This window comes from Mycteria americana, chromosome 5, assembly GCF_035582795.1.
Source record: "Mycteria americana isolate JAX WOST 10 ecotype Jacksonville Zoo and Gardens chromosome 5, USCA_MyAme_1.0, whole genome shotgun sequence".
NCBI lineage: Eukaryota > Metazoa > Chordata > Aves > Ciconiiformes > Ciconiidae > Mycteria > Mycteria americana.
In genome coordinates, this window is record NC_134369.1 from 29,959,161 (window position 1) to 29,981,548 (window position 22,388).

General features: G+C 44.0%; 1 protein-coding gene across 1 annotated transcript in view; it reads left to right on the plus strand.

Moving 5' to 3' along the window:
* Positions 1-22,388, plus strand: part of LRP4 (LDL receptor related protein 4) — an 87,738-nt gene that overhangs the window by 36,076 nt on the left and 29,274 nt on the right. Inside the window, exons 2-5 of the mRNA XM_075501617.1 lie at positions 7,532-7,678; positions 18,059-18,175; positions 21,374-21,487; positions 21,934-22,050. Of these exons, the coding sequence (XP_075357732.1) occupies positions 7,532-7,678; positions 18,059-18,175; positions 21,374-21,487; positions 21,934-22,050 (495 nt within the window). The remainder of the gene's footprint in view (positions 1-7,531; positions 7,679-18,058; positions 18,176-21,373; positions 21,488-21,933; positions 22,051-22,388) is intronic.

The window sequence follows — 22,388 nt, forward strand, 5'->3', positions numbered from 1 at the left end:
TCCCCACTTCTAGAGAGGGAGAAGTAATTTTGTCAAACACTGTAGAAGATATGGATAGAGTTAGGACGAGTATCTAGAGACCTTGTTTATAGTCACGTTTATTGCAAGGTGTTTGTTTATGACTTGAAGGATTTGGGAGAAGGAACTGTAACAATTGCTTCCTGATCCTTGAGCCTTTTATGTTCAAATCAACTCCTTCTTCAGTATTTCCTTTTCAATAGTTGTTTCTATAAACACTTTCCTACTCCCTGGGTGCAGGGTGAGGTTTTCAGTGGTGTTGGTAATTTTTAATTCTGTGGCATCAGAATTGGGCCTCAGAGACTCAAAGATGTTTTTGAAGGCCTCATGTCTCTTGACCCATGCGATGTTTCTGAAAATATGGCTTCTGTTCCAGTCTCACTCTACCTCATGCATACACCCATTGCACCAAACACTAACTCAGTTTGCAATTTTGTTGCACCCCTTATTTTCTTTAGGTCCTAATTAGCAGATGCCTTGTGGAATTTCTCTTCCTTATGCTTCCTATTCCTTGTGGTCATATCAAGTGTAACATTTTTTAGGTCTAACCTGCATAGCTGTGCACTTCAATATGAGAACTGAAGGGTGGTTATGCTTGATAGTGTGCCTCTCCCTAGAACTTTTGTTCAGCCACATGTTTAATTGAGAACCAGCTGGTTCAGGACTAGTGTACACCTTTTGGAAATTGAGAGGGGAACCTCTAAGCCTGGGAAACGTTCATCCTCACTTGCAGACTGCCAAAGTAGGCACAATACCCAATTACCAAAAAGCTGTAACATCTTCGACCTCTCTTCTCTGGTTGCTGTGGTTTTGTTGGTCTGGTTTTTTGTGGGTGGTGGGGTTTTTTTGTGGTTTGGTTTTGTTTTGTTTTAAACCTTACCACTATCAGATTCTTCCTCAAACAAAACTGAAACAGTTCTGTTTAAAACTTTGAAAACTTTTGGGTTGCTCTTCGTAGTGAGGTTAATTTTACTCTAGGCAGGCATCAAATACTTGGAGACCATGTGGGTACCCAGTCAAACTGCTTCAGATACTTCCATAATGGGAGTAAAAAAAAGAGAAAACTCTGTTGGCTTTTATCAGTGCATGGTGCCCCTTCTGACATCAGGCTGTTGTGCTGTAATGTTGCCTCTGCTGTGTCTGCCAGCAGAGCTCTGAGTTTAAACAATGATCAGCAAATCCCTCTTCTAAAGCTGGATTAACTGTACTTTCCTTCAGTGGAAACTACTATTTGGGTAAGAGAGAGGAATCAAAAATTCTCATTTTCCCTCAAGATAGGCAAGCAAAGAAAGCTGAGCTGCTTTGCTATAGAAACACTCAGGGAAGTGCTGGATGAAGAAGAAAAGTGTATCAACTGAACTATGTTCAAGGCCATCTGAAATGTCCAAGGTCTGCCCTCATCAAGGTGTGTATGTGATGGGAATGCAAAAGTGAGCCTGGCCTGGAAGTGGAAAAAGAGGGAAAATGGTATCTGGCACAGGCCTTCTAACAACAGGTGTGCAAGGCATTAAAGAGGCTATTAAAGGCTATGCTACAGAATTCACTGATTTTGACCCCGAATAAACAATCAGATGCTCATGGGTTGTTAAAATACAGAAATAAGAAATGAAGTGCATCTGTTGAAGCCAGGGCAAAATATTCTGATACTTAGTCCAAATTTGTTCAAAAATGCTTCTGGTGATACCCTTCCACGCTTTATTTGGGGGAAAAACATCACAGCCTTATGCCCGTCACTATTAGGACTTTCTTTCTTTCATTTTTCCCTTTAATCCCATTATTCATATTCCGGTTCTTCTACACAGTCCTGGATTTTTTCCTCTTTGTCACTGTAACTGTCCAATATTTACTGTATTTTCATATCTGTTCAGTATCCACTTATATCTTCTATCCTCTGCCAGGGATTTTTATATGGTAGGATTAAAATTATAAAAGCTGGTACCATCATCTTTTGGGTTGTGTCTTTTGTAGTAATGAGGTTGCAGAAGGATCTCTGCCTTCCATTGCAGGTCTTCTGTAGGCCATGAAATATGGAGTTAGGTGCCTGTCCATCGAGGGGAAGGAACCCATATCCATGTGTTACTCAGTCCTGGATCAAAAGAGTGATTGTTCTTTCCAAAGGCTTCTGATTCTGAACTGAACAGTCTGCAACTGTAAATCATGCCAAATATTTTTGTAGTTCTGGGTTTTCTAAACCTGTTGGTGCTATTTTTCTTTCAGTATAGAAGAACTAAATGGATACTTAGCCATGGTTAGCTACGCTACCCCATGTTACAGGTACACGCAGAATTGCTGGATGGCGCAAGCAGACTGATGGCTGTGAGTGTAATACTACTACTTGAAAAAATAACAGAATTTCTGTGTTAGGATGAAGGGGAAAAGATGCAACTAACAGAGTGGTGTGGAGTGGAAGAGTCTCTTATATAGTCAGTTCTTGGTACCTGGAAAGAAAGCAAATGTGGAAAGGTAGCATGGTGTTGACCATAGATGCCAGATCTTTGGCAGTTGTTCATGTAGTATTCTTGGTCAACATCCATTTGAGGAAACTTCATCCATATTACGGGACTGTGAGAAAATCCTGCTGTTGCTAGAATGCTGCCAGGGCCTGATGGAGCTGATGGACCCTGAAGAACAGGAATACATTCATCTCAACATAAGAAATAAATTTTTTACAGTAAGAACAATCATTCACTGGAACTACCTCCCCAGGGACATGGTAGAGTCCTCGTTGCTGTAGGTTTTCAAGATGCGACTGGACAGGGTGCTAGATAATCTCGTCTAAGCTCCCTTTCCCACAAAAGGTTGGACTAGGTGATCTTTAGAGGTCCCTTCCAGACTGGGCTGTCCCATGATTCCGTGTTGGAGCAACAGCCTGTAGAAGGTTGAATTGCAACCACTACAAAATAGTGGTAAGAGCTGCCATCTGTCATTAATTTTAATGAAAATAGAATTAGAGTCTCTCCTTTTGGAAAAAAGCATGCCATCAGGACTTAAAAGAAACAGTGTTTTCACTCTCCCTTCAAAATCTGCTGTCCCTAACAAAACAAAGGCTACAGAGTTCAGTTTGGTAATTATTCTGTCTACTTAAGCTTCCTTTGTAATGTCAATGTTTCTGTGAATCTGTGGCAAATACAGGGCTGTTATGTAATAGCTCTGAGGGTTGCAAGTGACCTCATCAGCAAAATGAAGCTTTGTATCTTAGGTTTTTCTTTATGGGCTATATTATTTGGCTTCTTGAAGAGTTGCCAAGGCGGGGGGGGAGCAGAGTAACAACTTATTGTTTAAGCAACCCCACCCACCCACCCCCCAAAAAAGGATGTGCAGAAATAACAGGATGATTATTGACTTTTGCTTTTCAGCCAGAAATGACATAACTGTTTTGCCAACTTTAGACATAAAATTACAAAGATCCTAACTATCTTTTTAAGGGGGGGGAGAACCCACCCTCCCTCAGGAGACTTTTCATTTGTCAGATAAACATGAAGATGGGGAGGGTATTTGGAAGGAATCTGAAGAAACTGAGCATACCATGCTAAATTTAAGGTGATGGCAGATGTTAAGTATGAGGCCTGTGTTTAGACTGACTTCCTGTTTTTGAAGTCTGGAGGCTGTTTGTATAATACTTTGCTATGAAAACTGTTTGGTTACTGGATCCTGCTGCTATCACATCTGAAGGGAACCAAACTACGGGCGGTGAAGATGATTTTTTTTGGTTGCTTGTACCCATGGGCAAGTGAGAGAGTAGGAAACTTGTGTGGTGGTCGCATGAGGTATCAAGAGAGGCCAGGAAAGTTGAGTGATGTCAGCTGAGCACCTGGCGATGCCTGTGGTTAGCTTTTGTGTATTGTTTTGTATATATTGCATTGTTAAAATATGTCAGGGTTTTTGCCTCCTGCATAAGTGAAATGACTTTTTAATATAGAGGGTTGGTAAAATGTCCAAGCCTACAGTGTGATGAAAAGTTTTAGGAAAAATGTTTGGCATGGCTAAGCCCAGAGGTACTTCTCTCTGTTCCTGCTCCAGAAGAATGTGCAGAAGTGTAAGTAGATATGTCTGCTTTGATTGTTGGTCCAGTTACCTGAACAAGTGCTGACTTCCGTCCTGTTCCTGGACCCCTGACTAACTGGGATTGAAACGTGACACTGGAGGTTTATGTTCCACCCTAATGCATGCTTGGCGAGTCTTCTGTCTCACGCTCCCTATGTTTAATGAGGGCTTGACAATAAAGAGTAAGTCTTCCATTGAGGCTTCTCACACCAAATGCACTACTTCCACTTATCTTCGAGGGCGTTGGAGAAAACATGCCTCTCATCTTTATCCTTCCTGGCCCTCTACTGTAACAGTTACAAGGTAGGGTCACTGGAGCTCTGAGCACTGGGAAATAATCATGGGGCACCAAGGGTGAAATACTATCCACATTGAAATCATTGAGAAAATTCCTGTTGACTGCAGGGAGTCCCAGGTTTCATTCAACCTGTTCATTTTACTGGGTAAAGACTAGTCATCCAGGATTGGTTCTTCTGATACTGTTTATAGATTGGAATTAGTGTGCTCTCTGAACAATAATGTGCTTTACTTGTCCAAGTGTAAGACTAGGGTAAATCATGGTTTATAAAATGCATCATTATAATGAATATAAGGTTAGTTACGCTAAAGGTCACAAATCACAAAGCATTAGACTCAAAAAGGTCATAATTTGGACTAGTTAAGCAAAGTATGCTTACATAATAGTACTACAGATATAGGCTAGTGCATGTGAGAGAGTGTTGGTATCTGGGTCATAACGTCTCCTTCAGCTTCCAACAGTTTCTATAGCATGGTAAAAACACAAACCAGACATGACTGAACATAACAACTTTAATGAAGTGGGAAGAACAGATTTAATACATGTATATATATATATATAACCTGATATTAGTAGCAACTTTTGAAGATAACTGTGTGTTTGACAATACAGCAGATTAAGTTGTAGTTTGCAGATTGGGACAGCTGCACTAATTCTTTCTCTGCTGTTGCAGAGCTGTACCTTCATGCTGCTATTCAGGAGCTAAAATAACTCACTTTTACTTTTTTTTTCCCCCAACTCTATCATTTGTGCTTGTCCAGAAATAAATTATTAAATGTATTCCCCTAGTTTAAGAATTGGTTGCCTTGATGTTTGATCCTTTCCTGTTGGTAAAGCTACCCTAAGACATGGTGGAGCCTGGGCAAGATAGAGGCAGTCACTAGTACTTTCGTATTTGTCTTTTACTAGGGGTAATGAGAATGATTATCATCTTGGTGTACTCCAACAGGAAGGGGTATTGGAGCTTAAAGTAGCTGAGATAAGTGCTTTGGGGTACTGATGAGGATAATGGTAGAAAAATTGCTTTGGAAAAGGTGATTTAAACAGCACCTACCTTGGATACAATATACAGCTAGTTCTGCCTTTCTAAATAGTGGTAGGCAACAGCAGAAGGTGGTTTGTCCTGAATTTCCTGTGCTGCCAGTTTGAAGGAACCTGTTTGATTTTTGGGAAGGTTAGTGGTTCTTCTGAATTTCCTTGTGCTTATTTCTAATAGTTGGATATGTTGCATAGATGATGCATTGCTTTTCCTTAGGGATGTCTGTGCTGCTTTTTTTGCCTTCTGACTACATCACCCACTTGCTGTCTTTTTGAGTCAGACTTTGTCCTGGCTATACCTGGTGAGTCCTTTGAGGATCTGACCACTCTGCCCTCTTTCATTTGCCTTTCCTTCTTTCTGTTCCTTGTTCACCTTATGTTCTTCCTGCCTCTATCCCTTGTTACACAAGATGATGGCTGCTTTCTCTAGCATATACAGTAATACCTTGAGATGTATGTTTTCTACTAAACCTTTTAAAGATAACTTGTAGCAGAGATGGGGGAAAGAATAAAAGGTTGTCACACACCATGGCAGTCTGTGAAGCGAGGTCCCGCAACCAATTTGGTTGGCCCCATTCAGCAGCTTGTGCATGTGCTTGGAAAATAGTTTGTAGCAAGGCCTTGCAACCTGCAGTGTAGCAGCTGGGAGCAGACAGTAGAGGCTGGCAGAAACTTCCTCAGCCAGTTTTGTTGCAGAAGAAACTTATCATGGAATTCTTCCTCAAGGAAGAAGTGCATCTCCTCTAAACTTAAATCTTAGCTTAACTTGCACAAGTGGATGTCTTCACTGGAGGGAATTCTGCTGTTGAGAGAGTTGCAGAATACGTACACAAAATTTTGCAGATACTGCTTTTCTCAATTAGAATAGAAAAGAAGGAAATAATGAGGCTTTTTTACTTTTTCTCTTTTTTTTTTTTGCTTATGTTGGTACAGCTCATGGTTCATCACAGATACAGTAGATGTGACAAATGAGATCAAAAAGTCTGCATAGTTCAGGATGTATATAATTACTGCTTGGGCCAGGTATCCCTCTGTACTTCTTTTCTTATGATCTGTTGTTTAATCTGAGAGTTTTAGGTTTGTTTGAATTGCAGAAAGAAGGAACCAATTGCAGAAAGAAGCAAAAAGAATCCAGTCACAGACTAGCCTGAGGGGATTGCTGATTGATAGAATAATCATTTGTTTAACAGTGATATTGATTATATAGATTGTCTAGATAACGTCAGACAGAAGTTCAGGCATGACCTTTTCCTTTGCAAGAGGTGGGCTATAGCCTGTTCTCTCTCAAGGCAGACATTTATTAAGGGAATGTGTGGGATAATATCATAAATACTTGCATTTGCACAAGGGTGAGAGTCAAGAGTTGTACAGAGTATTGTTCTGTAGCTGGGAGAGGGCAGAAAAGGGTTGGGAGCTCCTTAAGCTAACTTTAAAGCTGGAAAAAAGTGTTCTTATCAGATTATATATTGACATTTGGACTGCATTTTCTTTTGGTCAGTTTGTGGAGTTGAAAATCCTCTTCTCTTGCTTTCATAAATGTAAGTTATGCGCAGGATAATGTCACAGTTTAATCTCTACAGATAAATAAGAAAGGATGGTTTTTTCTTTTTCTTTCACTGGAGTCTGAAATGTCTAAAGCAGTGACATGTGAAAGGTTTGCATCTAGAAAGTTCAGGGTCTGGAGAAGACCCCAGATAACTCTCTGAAGTAGAATCGTTGCTATCCCTTCTGTTGTGCTGTCAAAACTGAGTAGAGCAGCAGCAGCACTGTGCTCTAGGAGAAGACTGAGTTTGTAAAATAAAAAGGGTATTCTGATACCTGGGATTCCTTGAATTTGGTTGCGACTAGTGCCGAGTTATTTTTCAGCTAACTGATTCCCAGATCTCTTTTTGGCAGGTTGCTATTTGCTGTTGACTTCAAATAGTCCCATTCCAGGAAACTGTGCACAGTACTTGATCTCCTATATCAACAATGCGAGGGGGGTGAATGTTCTCCTTTGCAGTAGAGTATGGGTTCATACTTATAGTGTGTACATGGAGAAAAATTGTGATGTCACTTCGTATTTAATGCATTTACCCTAAAATAGACGGATCTCTTAAAAATATCTTTTTTCCTTTGTTTGTTCCTTTACAGATGTTATAAGTAGCACCGAATGCTCCTGTGGACGTAATCATTTTACATGTGCTGTCAGTGCTTTTGGTGAATGCACATGCATCCCTGCTCAGTGGCAATGCGATGGAGACAATGACTGTGGGGACCACAGTGATGAAGACGGCTGCAGTAAGAATACCATTCTTGACTTGCGTTTGTGAAAACTGAATGTCTTAATTTTTTCTCTGCAGGTGCTTCTCTGTTTTACAGGCACATCCTAGTTTTGTATGACAAATGTTTAAGACTGTAGATGACACACTTTTGACTGACTTCAGTACTCACAGTCTAACAGAGCCAGTGTCCACTGACATAAATCACAGTGAAAGCCCAGCTCTGCCTTTTGCAGCTGGTTTTAGATGGCTGTTGGACATGAATGTTTTAGAGGGAGAGGAGGGACAGAGAGAAGTACCTCTTTTTTCCCCCCCCTTGCAAAAGTGCTATCTGTGAACTAAATTATATGGGTTTGCTATAAATATTAATGGAAAATAAATAAGCAGTGTGAAGAAGTGTATTGAGGGTGTCTGCCTCTTAAGTAACATTCTAGTTTCTGTCCTGGCTGCCCTATGAAGGGAGGGAAAGGTAAGCACTGTAATCACCATCCATTGGTCTAGGGATCTGCTGAGAGAAGGTATGTTGCAGCTACTGTGTATCTGCATAGTGTCAGCATCTGTGTAGCTGAGCCCAGCTAGGTGAGGACTGATAAGAAGTGTCACTCTTAGTGGGTTTAGCACGATATAAATGAATAGAGAAAACCTCTTTCCCTGGAGCCACAAGTAAGTTGCTTTCTTACCTCATCTCTTTGGATTCCTCAGACTGTGGTAGAATTGAAGGGTGGAAAAAAAGGCCCAATTTCATGGAACTCCTTTCCTGAAATTTTCCCTGGAGCTGAAGATTTAAGGCACCTGTCAATGAACATGATTGAGGGATTTGTCTTCCTCTGTTGGATGTTTCTCTAGCCTTCCCTGGTTTCCACTGTTGAGTGCTGTAAGGAAAGGAGCTTTCCTCGTCTTTGAAATACTGTTTTGGAGAATCTCTTCTTCCTTAAGTGTGGGATATCTCAACTCAGCTTTGTGAAAATTTGTTTCCTTCTCGCTTCCCGTTTCTTATAATTTTGCAAATAGTGAACAACATGAAGACCTTGGGTGAAAAATGGGGTTTTGAAAATTAGGTTACCTGCAAACTGAGGTGATGAGTGTTTGGTTTAAAGATGATTAGTGAAAAGGTTGTTGAGCAAGGAAGTGACCTTAACTGGAGAAATCAAAGAAAGTGGAAGGAAAACCTGTGTTTTTACAGGCAGTGAATAAAAGTGCAAATTTGAGAACTTACCATGCTCAAGAAGGAGGAGATGAGGATCTGGGAACTGAAGAAATAGTATTAAAATCTCAAAAGGAGAGAGGAGGCTGTACTCAACTGCACAGGCTGAAAAAGGAGAAGTTGAGCAGGAATAAGGGGCTTGGGGAGGTGAGGCGTATCCAATAACTAAACTGGTTTTGCTGGCTTCTTACTGAGCACAGAGGAAGATTGGTGGGGGAGGTTGGGGGATTGGGTTTTGGGGGTGTTTTTTGGTGTGTTTTGGTTTTTGGGTGCCATGGTGTTTGTAAGGGGAAGTTGTGCTTCACAAATCTATTGGAATGCCATGAAAGAGTCAGTAACCATCTAGACGAGAGACTTGTTGATAAGGTCTACTTTGTACTTCAACAAAGTGCAGCACCAAAGGTTTTTAAGTTAGCAGGCGTGGTAGGATTGGGGGGCAGGAGAGATATGACCTTCCATAGGAAGCAGGAGGTTCAAAGCTAACAAGAGTTGCTTGTTCATACAGCATATACTTAAGCTGTGGATCTCCTTGCCACAGAACATCGATTCTGAAATTTCAAACATTCTCAGAAAGCGATCTGACAAGTTTATGGATGTAAAATCCACTGAGGGCTGTTAAAGACGAGTATACTACCTCTTGTTTGGGAAGCCTTTGTATCACAAATAGAGGCAGATTTTGTCTTCTGAGGAAGAATGTTTACTTGCACGCGATGTTTACACTCTTCTCTTGGAATCTGCTGTTGCATCATGTCTCTCTCTCAGTGGCCTGGGCGAGAGGAACCTTTTGGTCTTGCACAGTAAAGCTGTGGTTGTGGTGTGTCCCTAATAAGGAAATCTGGCCCATATGGATTTGAATGGAAGCTGTGCAAACTAGGGGGTAGTAGTGAACTGTGATCAATCTACTGATACTCTCAGGCACTGGAGGCTGGGAAGTATATGAAGTAGAGGCAGACAACCAAGTGAGGCAGAGAATGTAGGAACTGGGTTTGACTTCTGCCTTCTTTAATTTACAGTTTCTAAGAAGACAAAGGGAGGAATAAGACTGAAGCAAAGGGAGCTGTCTAGAAAGCAGCATGTGTAAGATGGGAATGTTTAAACATCTGAATCAGAATATGACTTGTGCTGTAGGTCTCTGCAATTTAGTGAGAGAGGTAAGCTAGCATGTACAGAGAAGGACAGTAGATTTGACAAGATGGAAGGGGAGATAGAGCTGCATTTTTACAGAGTAGAAAAGTAGAAAAGTTAAGCTAAGGACTCTATAGAAATGTTAAGAGCATGGCTTCAGCACACACATGTGAGGTTGCAGGGGAGGGGCCATAGGAACACTTACTCCATTAAGCCTGCTGAATCTTGCTCTGAGTAGTTGCCCATTATGAGTCCAGGTATGTGATATTATTGTTAGCTTGTAAGAACCAGATTGACTCTACAGTGTAGGTTCCTGGTAGTTGTCTGTGCTATTTCCTATCTTGCTTAGTTATTGTGGCACTGAAACTTTTTGCTAGAGCAGATCGCTTGCTAAATCCTTCTCTTTTGTTTGGCATATAGGAGCCTTGTGAAGGTGTACTCATTTGTGGGGTTAACTTTCCATTTGATCTGTTTGCTGACTGTGCCAAGCATAAAGAAGGCAGCAGGAGTACAAGAGCAGGGTTGGGGTGTGAGCCCCTTGGAACAGCAACTCAAACTTTAAATCAATTTAAGCTTCTCACAAATCAGCACTGATGCTTGCGCATAGTACATGAGAATGGTCAATTCACAGATTTTCTTTCCTTCCCTGGCCATCTGTCTGTGACATGCATACAGTGTTCTGGTTGGAGTGAAATTTTGGACAAATTCTCTGTTTTGAACTTGATTTATTTTTTATTTATTGACTTACACCAGGTCTGAAATTGGTGAATTTCTTTTTAATACAAATATTGAGCTGTAGGTTTGGGTTGTCCTGATGAAGTCATCCTACAAACCCCAGATATATTAAAGGCCTAGTTAAAAATTAGTTACATTCCTCAAAAACCATGGGGCTAGTCTTCATGCTGGGGTAAGCCCTGTGGTTTGTTCTGACTCATGAACTTAAGTCTGTGCAACCACTTATATATGTACTCTTCTAAGATGCTAAAGCTGTCGGGATTCTTTTTCAGCGATGTATGGAAGTACAGCTCTGAGTTTTAAAGACAGGAATTATAATATCATCAAGTAGATGTCTGATCAGAAGAGTGAACAGAAGTGATTGCAAGGAATCCCACATTTCCACTGGTCTGCTGCAAGCTAGTTTTACAGAGTTACAGGATTTTCTTTTTTCTCTCCTGTGAATGTCCTAACTTTCCAGAAAAATAAAGCTGCAACCGTGCTTGTTTTAAGGTCTACTTTTCCTTCAGTGTATCAGCTCATATATATACTGTAAGCCGATACAACAACAAGAATTAGTTCCTGAGAGAGTTTGGTCTGCTTCCTTTGGAAAGGGAGAGGAGAATGGGAAGACATTGGACTGCTGGACTCCTAATGAAGCAAGAGAGTGAAACATGGGGTGGGGGAAAAGGTGAAAATTACTTTAGCGAGTCAAGATTCAGTCTTGCATCTCTGTCTATATAGCACTGCATATGCTTGAGAAGTTGATTGGAGTTTACTAAATTCTATATTAATGCAATTTTCTAGCCTTGAACTGGTACTCTATCATTTCAGTTAAAGAATGACTTTAGAAGATAGCTTGAAACAAACTGGGTGTGTCAAAAAAAAAAAAGGCAAGATACTTGGCAGCAAGTGAGAGGAGTTGCAGCTATTAAGAACAAGAGCAGACACAGGGAATTTTTCTTCCTTTTGAGAGAGATTTTCGGTTTTGAGATAAATTCTTAAAATGTGGTGTGCGTGTTTGTTTTTTTTTTTTTAAAGTTCTGTTACAAACTATAAAGCAAATACCCACTTTTGAGTCAGTTGCACTAGGTTTTTCCTCAACTATTACCCTTTCTGCACACCCCAAGACATTTTCCACTTTTATTGGTGTCCTTGGAATGTCTGCCTCTCATAAGTATTTTAGCGTCATTTTTGGGAAAGCCCTGCCTCTGCTTACCTGGCTATGACAAGAACTGTTTTTCTTGCAAATCTGAAGCCCTGCTGTGATGGGAGCCAATTATTCTGTGCCATGTTTGCTTCCTGCTCTGGATCATGTTTACAAGCCAGAGTGCTGTAGTAATAATAGTAATAAGCAACCTCCCAGCTGTCATGCCAGCTTCATAGACTTTCTCTGGTGTCAGCTCTCTGGCTTGCTGACAGTGTCTGGCTTGGAAGCCCTTGCTACACATGCACAGAGTAGCTCAGCTGCCTTCCTGCCTTGTGCCAACAGAGCCTACTTTGGACTGCCCCTAACGAAAGCCGCATGCAAGCGGAGGAATGGTTTTCATTCTGCCCTCCTGCAATGTGCTTTGAAGTCCAGCGTGGTGTGAATGAGTCTTACTTCCTGTGGCAAGGGTGAAAGGACAACTGAGTAAACTTGGCCTGAGGATTGATAAATAGTTTTGTTTCTCCTAAGATACACCAAATCCCCTCATAACCATCCCCCAGTAGAGCCTTCTTACTCTGAATTTTGGATCTGTATCATACCTAATCAGCTTGTAAACATGCAGCTCCTTGGGACACAGACTTGCTTGCTTAGCTGCATGCACTATTGTACAATACTTTATCATTTAAAGGGACTGAGGAAGAATTTACTCCTTTTACCTCAAAGTGGTCTGTTGTTCCCATCTCATTGGGAAATTTAGGCAGTTCCTGTTGAGCTACACCTCATTCAAGCCCAGGAGAAGGTCTCTTCCTTGCTAGGAACAGAGCTATCAGTATAGCCTGCTTATCAGTCCCACAACAAAATTTTTTGAGGTGATGTGAGGATAAAAATCTCACAGGTTTTTTACCAAAATTAATGGAAACTTTAAAAGAATCATCTTCCCTCTGCCCTTCACTTAATCGCCAGTCTTGAGCTCAGATGCAAGAACTCAGGTGAAGCTTCACTTATAAACTTCAAGTTTTACTGATTAGGAACTCCTGACAAGAGTTTAAGTTTCTCTTGAAATGACACCAGTTCCATATCTGCAACCATACTTCATCATTTTATTGGGCTTGGAGTATGTGTGTTTCCTTTTGTTGTGGTTTAACCCCAGCTGGCAACTAAGCCCCACACAGCTGCTCGCTCACTCCCCACCAGTGGGATGGGGGAGAGAATCAGAAGAGTAAAAGTGAGAAAAAACTCATGGGTTGAGATAAAGACAGTTTAATAGGTAAAGCAAAAGCTGCGCACACAAGCAAAGCAAAACAAGGAATTCATTCACTGCTTCCCATCGGGAGGCAGGTGTTCAGCCATCCCCAGGAAAGCAGGGCTCCATCATGCATAACGGTTACTGGGGAAGACAAAATGCCATCAATCTGGATGTCCCCCCCTTCCTTCTTCTTCCCTCAGCTTTTATTGCTGAGCTTGATGTCATATGGTGTGGGATATCCCTTTGGTCATTTGGGGTCAGCTGTCCCGGCTGTGTCCCCTCCCAACTTCTTGTGCACCCCCAGCCTCCTCGCTGGTGGGGTGGGGTGAGGAGCAGAAAAGGCCTTGACTCTGTGTAAGCGCTGCTCAGCAGTAACTAAAACATCCCTGTGTTATCAACGCTGTTTCCAGCACAAATCCAAAACATAGCCTCATACTAGCTGCTATGAAGAAAATTAACTCTATCCCAGCAAAAATCAGCACACCTTTAAAAGGCATCAGAATTAATGCAGTGCCCCCTCGGGCAGAGCGCTTGTGATCAAAGCGCTGTGAAAGATTGGATGCCGATACTCTTTTAAAATTTTTTTTCTCTCTCTTTTTTTTTTTTTTCTTTTGACTAGCAACATCCTTAAATACAGTTCAGCAGTGCGATTGGAAACATTTTATGTTTTTCTGGAACTAGATTTTCCAAAATGTAGTTAGTAAAATGCAGTGCCTCCTATTTCTTCCTGAGAGCAGACTAATGTCCTTTATTCTTGTTTCTGGACTTACTGCCCACTGTGCTACAGATCTCAGCAAACAGATGTTTGTGTGTATGCATGTGCTCATACGCATGCAAGAGTGTGGACATAGCTGGGTGTCAGGCTGCAGTTGTCTCTAATGTAGGTAGCGTGAATTTTTTTGAGTTTGTATTTATTTTTTAAATTGACTTCTCATTCTTTATGTGACCGAGAGTTTGTCTAATTAAACAAGCAGTATTGTTCAAATTGCTGCACTCCAGAGCTCTGAACACCAGTCACTCGCTGTCCTTGAGTACAAAGCAACCTGCTCACCACAGGCAACAGGGATAAAGTATTCTAAAGGACAGTGGGACGTGATTCAGTCTGCGTTTCACCTTATAAACTTCCCTTTTCTCCCGCCCTCCCCCTTCCCCTTCTGCTCAGCCATAAAAGAGTGCGCTGTGTAATAGGAGTTGGGAGAGGGGGAGGAATAGCAGGCTTACGATAGACCTAGCTTTGCTGAAACCTTGGATGATGTCCAGTGTGACCATGCAGAGGGATGAGCTCAGGGAAATGATTGGAAGTTCAAAGGCCTTTTTGTGTTGCTCGCTGTCAGCTGACAGATGTGCTCTCTTGGACTGTTGCTGCCCAGTCTAGCTCTTCCCACCGGCTCCCCTTCCTTGGGCTTGTTCCCCATCCTGCCTCTCTGCTCTGCCTGGGGAGGTGGGTTAGTCCCTGTCTGTCTGGGCATTTGTCTGTCTTCAACTCCATCTTAGGACTTGCCTTTGCTTATCTCTTTTAGGAAAATACTGTTTCTTTGCACAGATATGGAGACATCAAGCTGAAATTGAGCAGGGAAGGGCGGATGAGGCTTAACTGTGTTTACTGTTGCATTACCTAATCCTGCTATGAGTAGTGGTGAAAGCATGTTAGCGCAATCTGCGATTACTTTCTCATCAGGGGAAGCAGTGCTTATGAAGGACTTGCAGCTTTCTTGGGAATTAATAAATATCCTTCATTTTACAGGTTGGGGAAGTAGGACTAAAGAGACAGAACTGTCCCACAGTCATGCGTGCATCAACATCAAGCTGGGAAGAGAATATAGGGGTTCTGTTTCCAGTTTTCTAGATGCTAATCCAGCTTGTCCAGGGAGGTCTTGCTCCATCTCTGGCAGTGAAAGGAGTGCCTACTGCTTCATTTGTATTGCCATGTACTCTTCTCCTGACCATGGAAGTGTGGCTTTTAAAATGAGTTATACGAGTTAAAGCAATACACTTACCGAATTGTATAGCTGCTCCATGATGTCAGGACAAAATATAGTGGAGGTTGTTTGAATGTCCTAAATGTGACCTCTTAACTTTTGAATTTCCTCTTAACTTCAGATTTCTAAACACTTTGGATATATTTACAATAGTACTAAACATTAACTCTGGGTTAGTGATATGCCCTCAGCTTTAACTCCATAGGAATAAAACTCATCAAAATATGAAGTAATAAATGACCAACAGAAGGGCTGAATAATAACAACTGTAGAGCAAAGGGCTGTATGTACAGTGGAAGTGAAGCCTGATGTGTTTGGAATGAATAGAAGGAAACACAGGAATGTTTCTGTGTAGGCAGTTCGCTTTTTAATGGGGAGAAGGGATCATGGATTGGGAGGGCAGAGCTGGGAAGAGGGGGTTAGGAAGAGACTGCCCCCGTGTGAAAGCTGCTCCCAGAATCTCGTGCATTTTCCTTTGAAGCATCTGTTTCTGACCATTATTAGATTCAGGTTATGAGTTTATGTGGATCCCTGCCCTGATCCCATTGGCAGTTCCTCTGTTCTATGAGACATCAGCCTTCATTCATTAGGTTTTTTTGTCTTAAGTGGGTTTGTGTTTTTTCTTCCTTCTTTAAAGGAGAGCTCCTGTAGAAGGGGATTTATCTCTTCCCTGGTGTTGTCTGGGCTGGCACACACTTGCCGTCTGCTGGGGTGGGAATTAGGTCCTCCTTTGTATGTGGCAGTTTGTGTTTTGCTCTCTCCCCCTGCTCCCCCTCCCCTGTGCTTGAAGCTCAATTTTTATATTTAGGGGGACTACGAAATTGGCTGAACCACTCCCTGTAGGGGTGGAATTTCATTTTGTGTTGTTACCTCATGAAGGGATGCAGCAGTTCAGTGGGATAATGGTATCGGCTCTGAACCAGCGCTAATGGCCTAACCCTCTGGGAGCCTGAAGAATTCTCCCCTGGAGAGTCAGCATGCAAATTCCCTTCCAGGTGGCTCCTGTGCTGTCCTTTGGTGATTAGTCACGCTGGGACCAGGGAGAGCAGACAGAAAAGCATATGCTGGGGGGATGGTCTTAGTCCTGAAACTGCAGCTGAGGCCGGGGAAGGTTTGCTCAGCGTGCAATGTATGGAAGTTGTGCTTGGGGGAGAGAGGCTGATCTGTGGGACTGACCCTCTGAATCCAAAAATGTGTCTTGGTTTCGTTTGGAAGCAGAGTTTGAGAACTGGGGTGTTTTCCCCTTCTGCCTGCCCTGGGGAAGAAGGGGAAGCTCCCTCTCCATTTTGATGCAGCAGCACAGGGATGCTCGGAGAAAGTGCAATGTAAGGAAACAGGTCAGCCATTGGAAGACCAGGGTGCTGTCAGACCTGTGGGGTGAAAATACAGATTTGTATGCTTCCCTCTCCTTCATACCTCTCTGGGGTCTAGAAGTAGCTGGATCTGACCTGGACATGTATCTGCATGGGGCATCCCGGACACGATGGGAAGAACCTTTTCCCAAGGGCTAGTGTCAGATTCTGTATTTTGTCACCTAGTGCAGGGTTCAGTGTTGAGAGCAGTGACGTCCTCTCAGATACAGAGATGCCTATGCCTGCCATACTGCAGGAACGGCTGAGAAGATGATCCGAATTTGTGGTCAGGAAAAGAGATGTTAAAGCAAGTCTGAATTTAACTGCACTAGTGTATTCTTAGGGTGGGAGGCTTTTAGGACAGGCCCTTGGTGAGAAATGTTGGAGGACTTGCTACAGAGAGCAGTGAATGATTCTGTATGGTGTAATCCATGCTGCCTTCACAAGACATTGGCAGGAGTCCTGGGCTAAGGGGAAATGGAGGGTTGAGGAAGCTGGAAAAGCTGAAAATGTGACTATTTGTTCTCCTTATTAAATCCTCCTCCTTGTGTGTGTGGCTGCTGTCTTCACCTTCTTTTACCCACCTCCCTCCCCTCGCACTCCCACCTCCAGGGTAGCGTTGGCAAGGGAAGAAGTAGCAGCATAGCAGAAGAGGGCTGGCCCGACTGGTGACAGATGGGAGATGCTGTCGGCAAGCTGGGCTGGGATGAAAGGGTTTCAGGCACTAGCCTCCTCCAGCCCTCGCCCCTTTGCATCACTGAGCAAACCTTGTTTTTTGGAGAACACACCTGTCAGGAACAGTCTTGTGCAGCCCCTTCCCTACCACAGCTGGCAGCAGTTAAAAGCATGAGCCTCCTGGGGTTGAGTGTTCCTCTCATCTGTGGGGGGAAGGACAGGGCTGATGCTCCCCCTTGAATTCCAGCTTTGTGGCTCCAGGCCTCTTCAAACACTGTGGATTTGTGGTTCCACTCCATTGCCAGCAGACTCCTGTGTAGGCAAGCATCGTCCCATGTCTGCCCCCTTCCTCCGTCCCTTCTGGAGACCTCTAGCAGGGTTTGGACTCTATTGCCCACACCTGAGGTACAGCGAATTATCCCCAGCAGTGGATTCCTGCCTCTAAGCTTATCCTTGCAGGTTTGTTAGACAAAAATGCTGGCAGAGTCCCCATGCTGGAACACACACTGTAGCATGTACCTTGCAAAATCCTGTTCCCAAAAATATTGTTTCTGATAGTTCTCATTCCAAAGAACTCACTGTGTAATAGAAACAGGAGGGACTGCACTGGGAAGCATGCAGGAAAGATGCTGATAATGTAATTTTGCTTGTTATAAAACAAGTACAGTTATGGGAGGACAGCAGGCTCAGGGATGAAAGAGAAAAAAGGAACTCAGTGGGGGAATTGTGGCGGCTACTTTATTGTGGAAAGGTCAGTGCTTCTCTGGGGAGGAGAGACTGCCAAGCTACAGACCTACCCTGGCCCCCATCTGAGGGACAGCTCCTTCTCATGACTTGAAATTTTATGTCTTTTGTTTCTAAGAGGTGTAGCCCTCTTCCCTCAGGAGGGAAGGAACTTCGCTTTCAGGAAGGAAGCTGGCTGCAGCTTCATGAGGTGTTTCTTTGCTGTTGCAGTGCTGCCCACTTGCTCCCCTTTGGACTTCCACTGTGACAACGGGAAGTGTATCCGCCGGTCGTGGGTCTGCGATGGAGACAATGACTGTGAGGATGATTCTGATGAACAAGACTGCCGTAAGTCACCTCTCTGAGGGGAGAGGATGGGTGAAGTGCCTGCCTGCCATGGCTGGGGAAAGTTCACCCTGTTTATTACAGGAATGTAAGAGTTGATCCACTGAATCAGACCTTTGGCTTGTAATAAGCTATATCCCGCCTCTGACAGAGGTGTGTACCTGATGTCCGTAAGCCCTGCTGCCTTGGCACCTGGCTTGCTGTTCAGCTGCGTGTCCTGGGGGAGGGGATGCTTCTCCATCCAGCTGGAGAACCGTTTATGCCCTGCAGCCTTGCTAGTTAATGTCCCATGAAGCACTTCCCTGAGCTGAGCTCTTCGAGTCCTCCCCTGTTCGTGGAAACACCTAACCCCTGCCAAATCCTACTGAACTGCCTGTCTGGCTGACTTCCTGTGGCCTCAGGTTCCACTGTCTGACTTTTCTGCTGTGCCGGGCTGTCCCCAGCATCCTCTCCCTTCAAACAGAGCTCCCTTAGGAGAGGGAGGTGCTGTAGGGATGCTGCCCACACAGAGACCAGTTACCCTGAAAGCTGACTGTCTGCTGCCATGTGAGGTGCTATCTTCAAAAGAGCTGCCATGGCAGGCTGCTAGCTGTAAGCACTGCCATTGTGCTCCTACAGATTATTAAAATGGAGGGAATTTTGCCCGAGTCTTTGGAGTTCAGTCCCCTCCTTTCCCCTTTGTGTTGAGGACAAGGGTTACTTGTGGTTGGCTTCCATTAGCAAAAGGTGTTCAGGGGTACAACTTTCCTTCTCCACAACAAATCATCAGGTCTGTACTTGGCAGCATGTGCCAGAGAACCAGCGTGTTATGTAGCACCGGAGCTTCAACTTCTCTGAAACTGCACTGGTTACTAGGGCTGGCATCAGGCTGCGGTTAGGAGCAGAACTGTTTTGCTGTCTGGTTGAGATGGTTGCCGCTGCTTAATAAGCATCACTCTACAGCCCTTGAATTCTACAAAAGTGTGCATGGTGCTCCAGAGTGGCTCTGGTGGAGGAACCATGTCTCAAGAAATGCAAAAATAAAGCTCTTGGCTGTACAGCATTCTGTGTCCAATACTTGCATGGAAATGAATTCACTTTTTGATCAGTATGCCCCTGATCTTTGCCTGCCCTTTTGGGCAAAGGGCTGGGAAGCAAGGTTCAGGGGTTTGACATCCTATGTGATGCTCTGGATCGCAGGATTAAGCTCAGTTTTCACAGAATCACAGAATCATATAGGTTGGAAAAGACCTTTAAGATCATTGAGTCCAACCATAAACCTAACACTACCCAGACCACCACTATACCATGTCCCTAAGCACCTCATCCAAACATCCTTTAAATACCTCCAGGGATGGCGACTCAACCACTTCCCTGGGCAGCCTGTTCCAATGCTTGATAACCCTTTCAGTGAAGTAAAATTTCCCAATATCCAGTCTAAACCTCCCCTGGCGCAACTTGAGGCCATTTCCTCTCATCCTATCACTTGTTACCTGGGAGAAGAGACCAACCCCCACCTCTCTACAACCTCCTTTCAGGTAGTCGTAGAGAGCGATAAGGTCTCCCCTCAGCCTCCGCTTCTCCAGGCTAAACAGTCCCAGCTCCCTCAGCCTCTCCTCATAAGAATTCTGGTCCAGACCCTTCACCAGCTTCGTTGCCCTTCTCTGGACACGCTCCAGCACCTCAATGTCCCTCTTGTAGTGGGGGGCCCAAAACTGAACACAGTATTCGAGGTGCAGCCTCACCAGTGCCGAGTACAGGGGCACGATCACTTCCCTACTCCTGCTGGCCACACTATTTTTGATAAAGCCAGGATGCCATTGGCTTTCTTGGCCACCTGGGCACACTGCCGGCTCATATTCAGGCAGCTGTCAACAAACACCCCCAGGTCCTTTTCTGCCAGGCAGCTTTCCAGCCACTCTTCCCCAAGCCTGTAGCGTTGCATGGGGTTGCTGTGGCCCAAGTGCAGGACCTTGCACTTGGCCTTGTTAAACCTCATACAATTGACCTTGGCCCATCGATCCAGACTGTCCAGGTCCCTCTGTAGAGCCTTCCTACCCTCCAGCAGATCAACACTCCCGCACAACTTGGTGTCATCTGCAAACTTACTGAGGGTGCACTCAATCCCTTCATCCAGATCATTGATAAAGATACTAAACAGGACTGGCCCCAACACAGAGCCCTGGGGAACACCGCTTGTGACCGGCCGCCAACTGGAGTAAACTCCATTCACCACCACTCTTTGGGCCCAGCCATCCAGCCAGTTCTTAACCCAGCGAAGAGTACACCTGTCCAAGCCATGAGCAGCCAGTTTCTCCAGGAGAATGCTGTGGGAAACCGTGTCAAAGGCTTTACTACTTTCCAGTCTATTCAAAGATTTTCATGAAAGAAAAGGTATATAGGTCTGGGTCTGTTTAGTCTTCTGTTTTTCAGAAAAAGTTGGAATGCTCTCATATCTAAGACAACAGTGGAGAAGGGTGTGATCAAAAGATTTGGAGACTAATGAAAGGAGAAAGGCAAGGTTCTGTGAATAAGAGATGCCTAGGAGGTTGTTCAGACTAGCACATAAGCATAGGAGGGTTTCTGTTGGATTAAGGTTGTCAGGTGCTAATTTTGCAGTCCATTTCCGTTCCTCACTGGTCTGCAGACAAGCTTCCTTAGAAGATTGTTAAGGAGGGTGGAATGAGGTTGCAAATACTGAGGCGTTCAGAAGAGGAAGTTTAAATTTTCTCTTTCCCTTTTCAATGAACATTTCCTTTCCTTTGAAGATAGCTTTGGCATTGTTGTGAAAAGAAGGTAGAGATATAATTCTACCAGCAATTATTTGTTAGATAATGGTAGGGCCTATTAATTCCTTTAAAAAGAGGCCTGGATTGCCTTTTTTCTGTGCAGGGATCTCTTGAGCCTGGCTTGGGGCTGTGCTAGAATACCAGCACAGGGTGGGTGGCTCCATCTCTCTGTTCCAGGTACTTCCTTCCAACCCATGTTCTCAAGTTTTAGAGCCTGCTGTACTGTTCACTTGCGGATGGAGTGGAAGAGAGACACTGAAGAAATCTCACAGTAGCCCTCCTGGTATTGTTAGGAGAAGAGAAATTAGCTCTCCAACACCGCGGTGTCCTTGGAGGACAATGTTGCTTTATTTGTAACATGTCACAGATTTGGTGTTCTGCAAGGTAAATCTTCTTGCCTTGCATTCACCTTATCTCCATTGTGTCCCTGCAGCTCCACGGGAGTGTGAGGAGGATGAGTTCTCATGTCAGAATGGATATTGTATCCGCAGCCTGTGGCACTGTGATGGTGACAACGACTGTGGCGACAACAGCGATGAGCAGTGTGGTGAGTAATGTGGCCCTACAAATACTGCCCTGCCAGTTCTTTAAAAGAGGTTGCACAGACTCCAACCTGTGCAGTTCTAGGATCCCCTGAGCATGGTGACGGTTCGCAACTGGCTTGTCTGGACTGGGTTTGTGGGATATTCCATTCCCAGGGCTGGCTGCTTGGGATCTCAGGCTGTGTGGCTTACCTGCCAGGCAAAAATCACTTGAGACCTGTTATTCCTTGACATGCCATTGTGAAGTCCTGTGGATTCCTTTTGAATCCAGCAGTCTGTGTCAGTTAAATGAACAATGATGGTTTTGCTCAGGCACTGCATGACATGGGTATGTATGGTTTAATGAGCAGTCTTGTTTGTGGGTGCCGTAGGAGCTTCAGCAGCACGGTGCGGTTGTTTCCCGGGTACTCTGAGAAAAGCCAAGGCTTTGTTTACGTTGCTGTCTCTGCAGATATGAGAAAGTGCTCGGAGAAGGAGTTTCGTTGCAGTGACGGCAGCTGCATAGCTGAGCACTGGTTCTGTGATGGTGACACAGACTGCAAGGATGGCTCGGATGAAGAGAATTGCCGTAAGTGCTCTCCTTGCTTCATAACCACAGGAAATAGCCCTTTGGACCTGCTCCTTTCTTGGGGTTTGGCACGTTTTCTGCAGCAGAGATCAAAAACAAGTTAGTCCTGCCTGTACTGGCAGCTATGCTGCCTTCTGTTGCCTGTCCCAGAGGGCACAAGGAACGGTATATCTTTTGTGTTACCTCACAGGCATACTTCGTCTGTGCCTGGCTGCTTCTCTGTGCCTTCCCATGGCTGTGTGACCTTGAGTCAGAGCAGGAGGCTTATGCTTTACTAAATACAGCTCTGTATAAAACTGTAGGAGTTGGAGGGCAGGGGGGAAGGGAAGAAAACTATT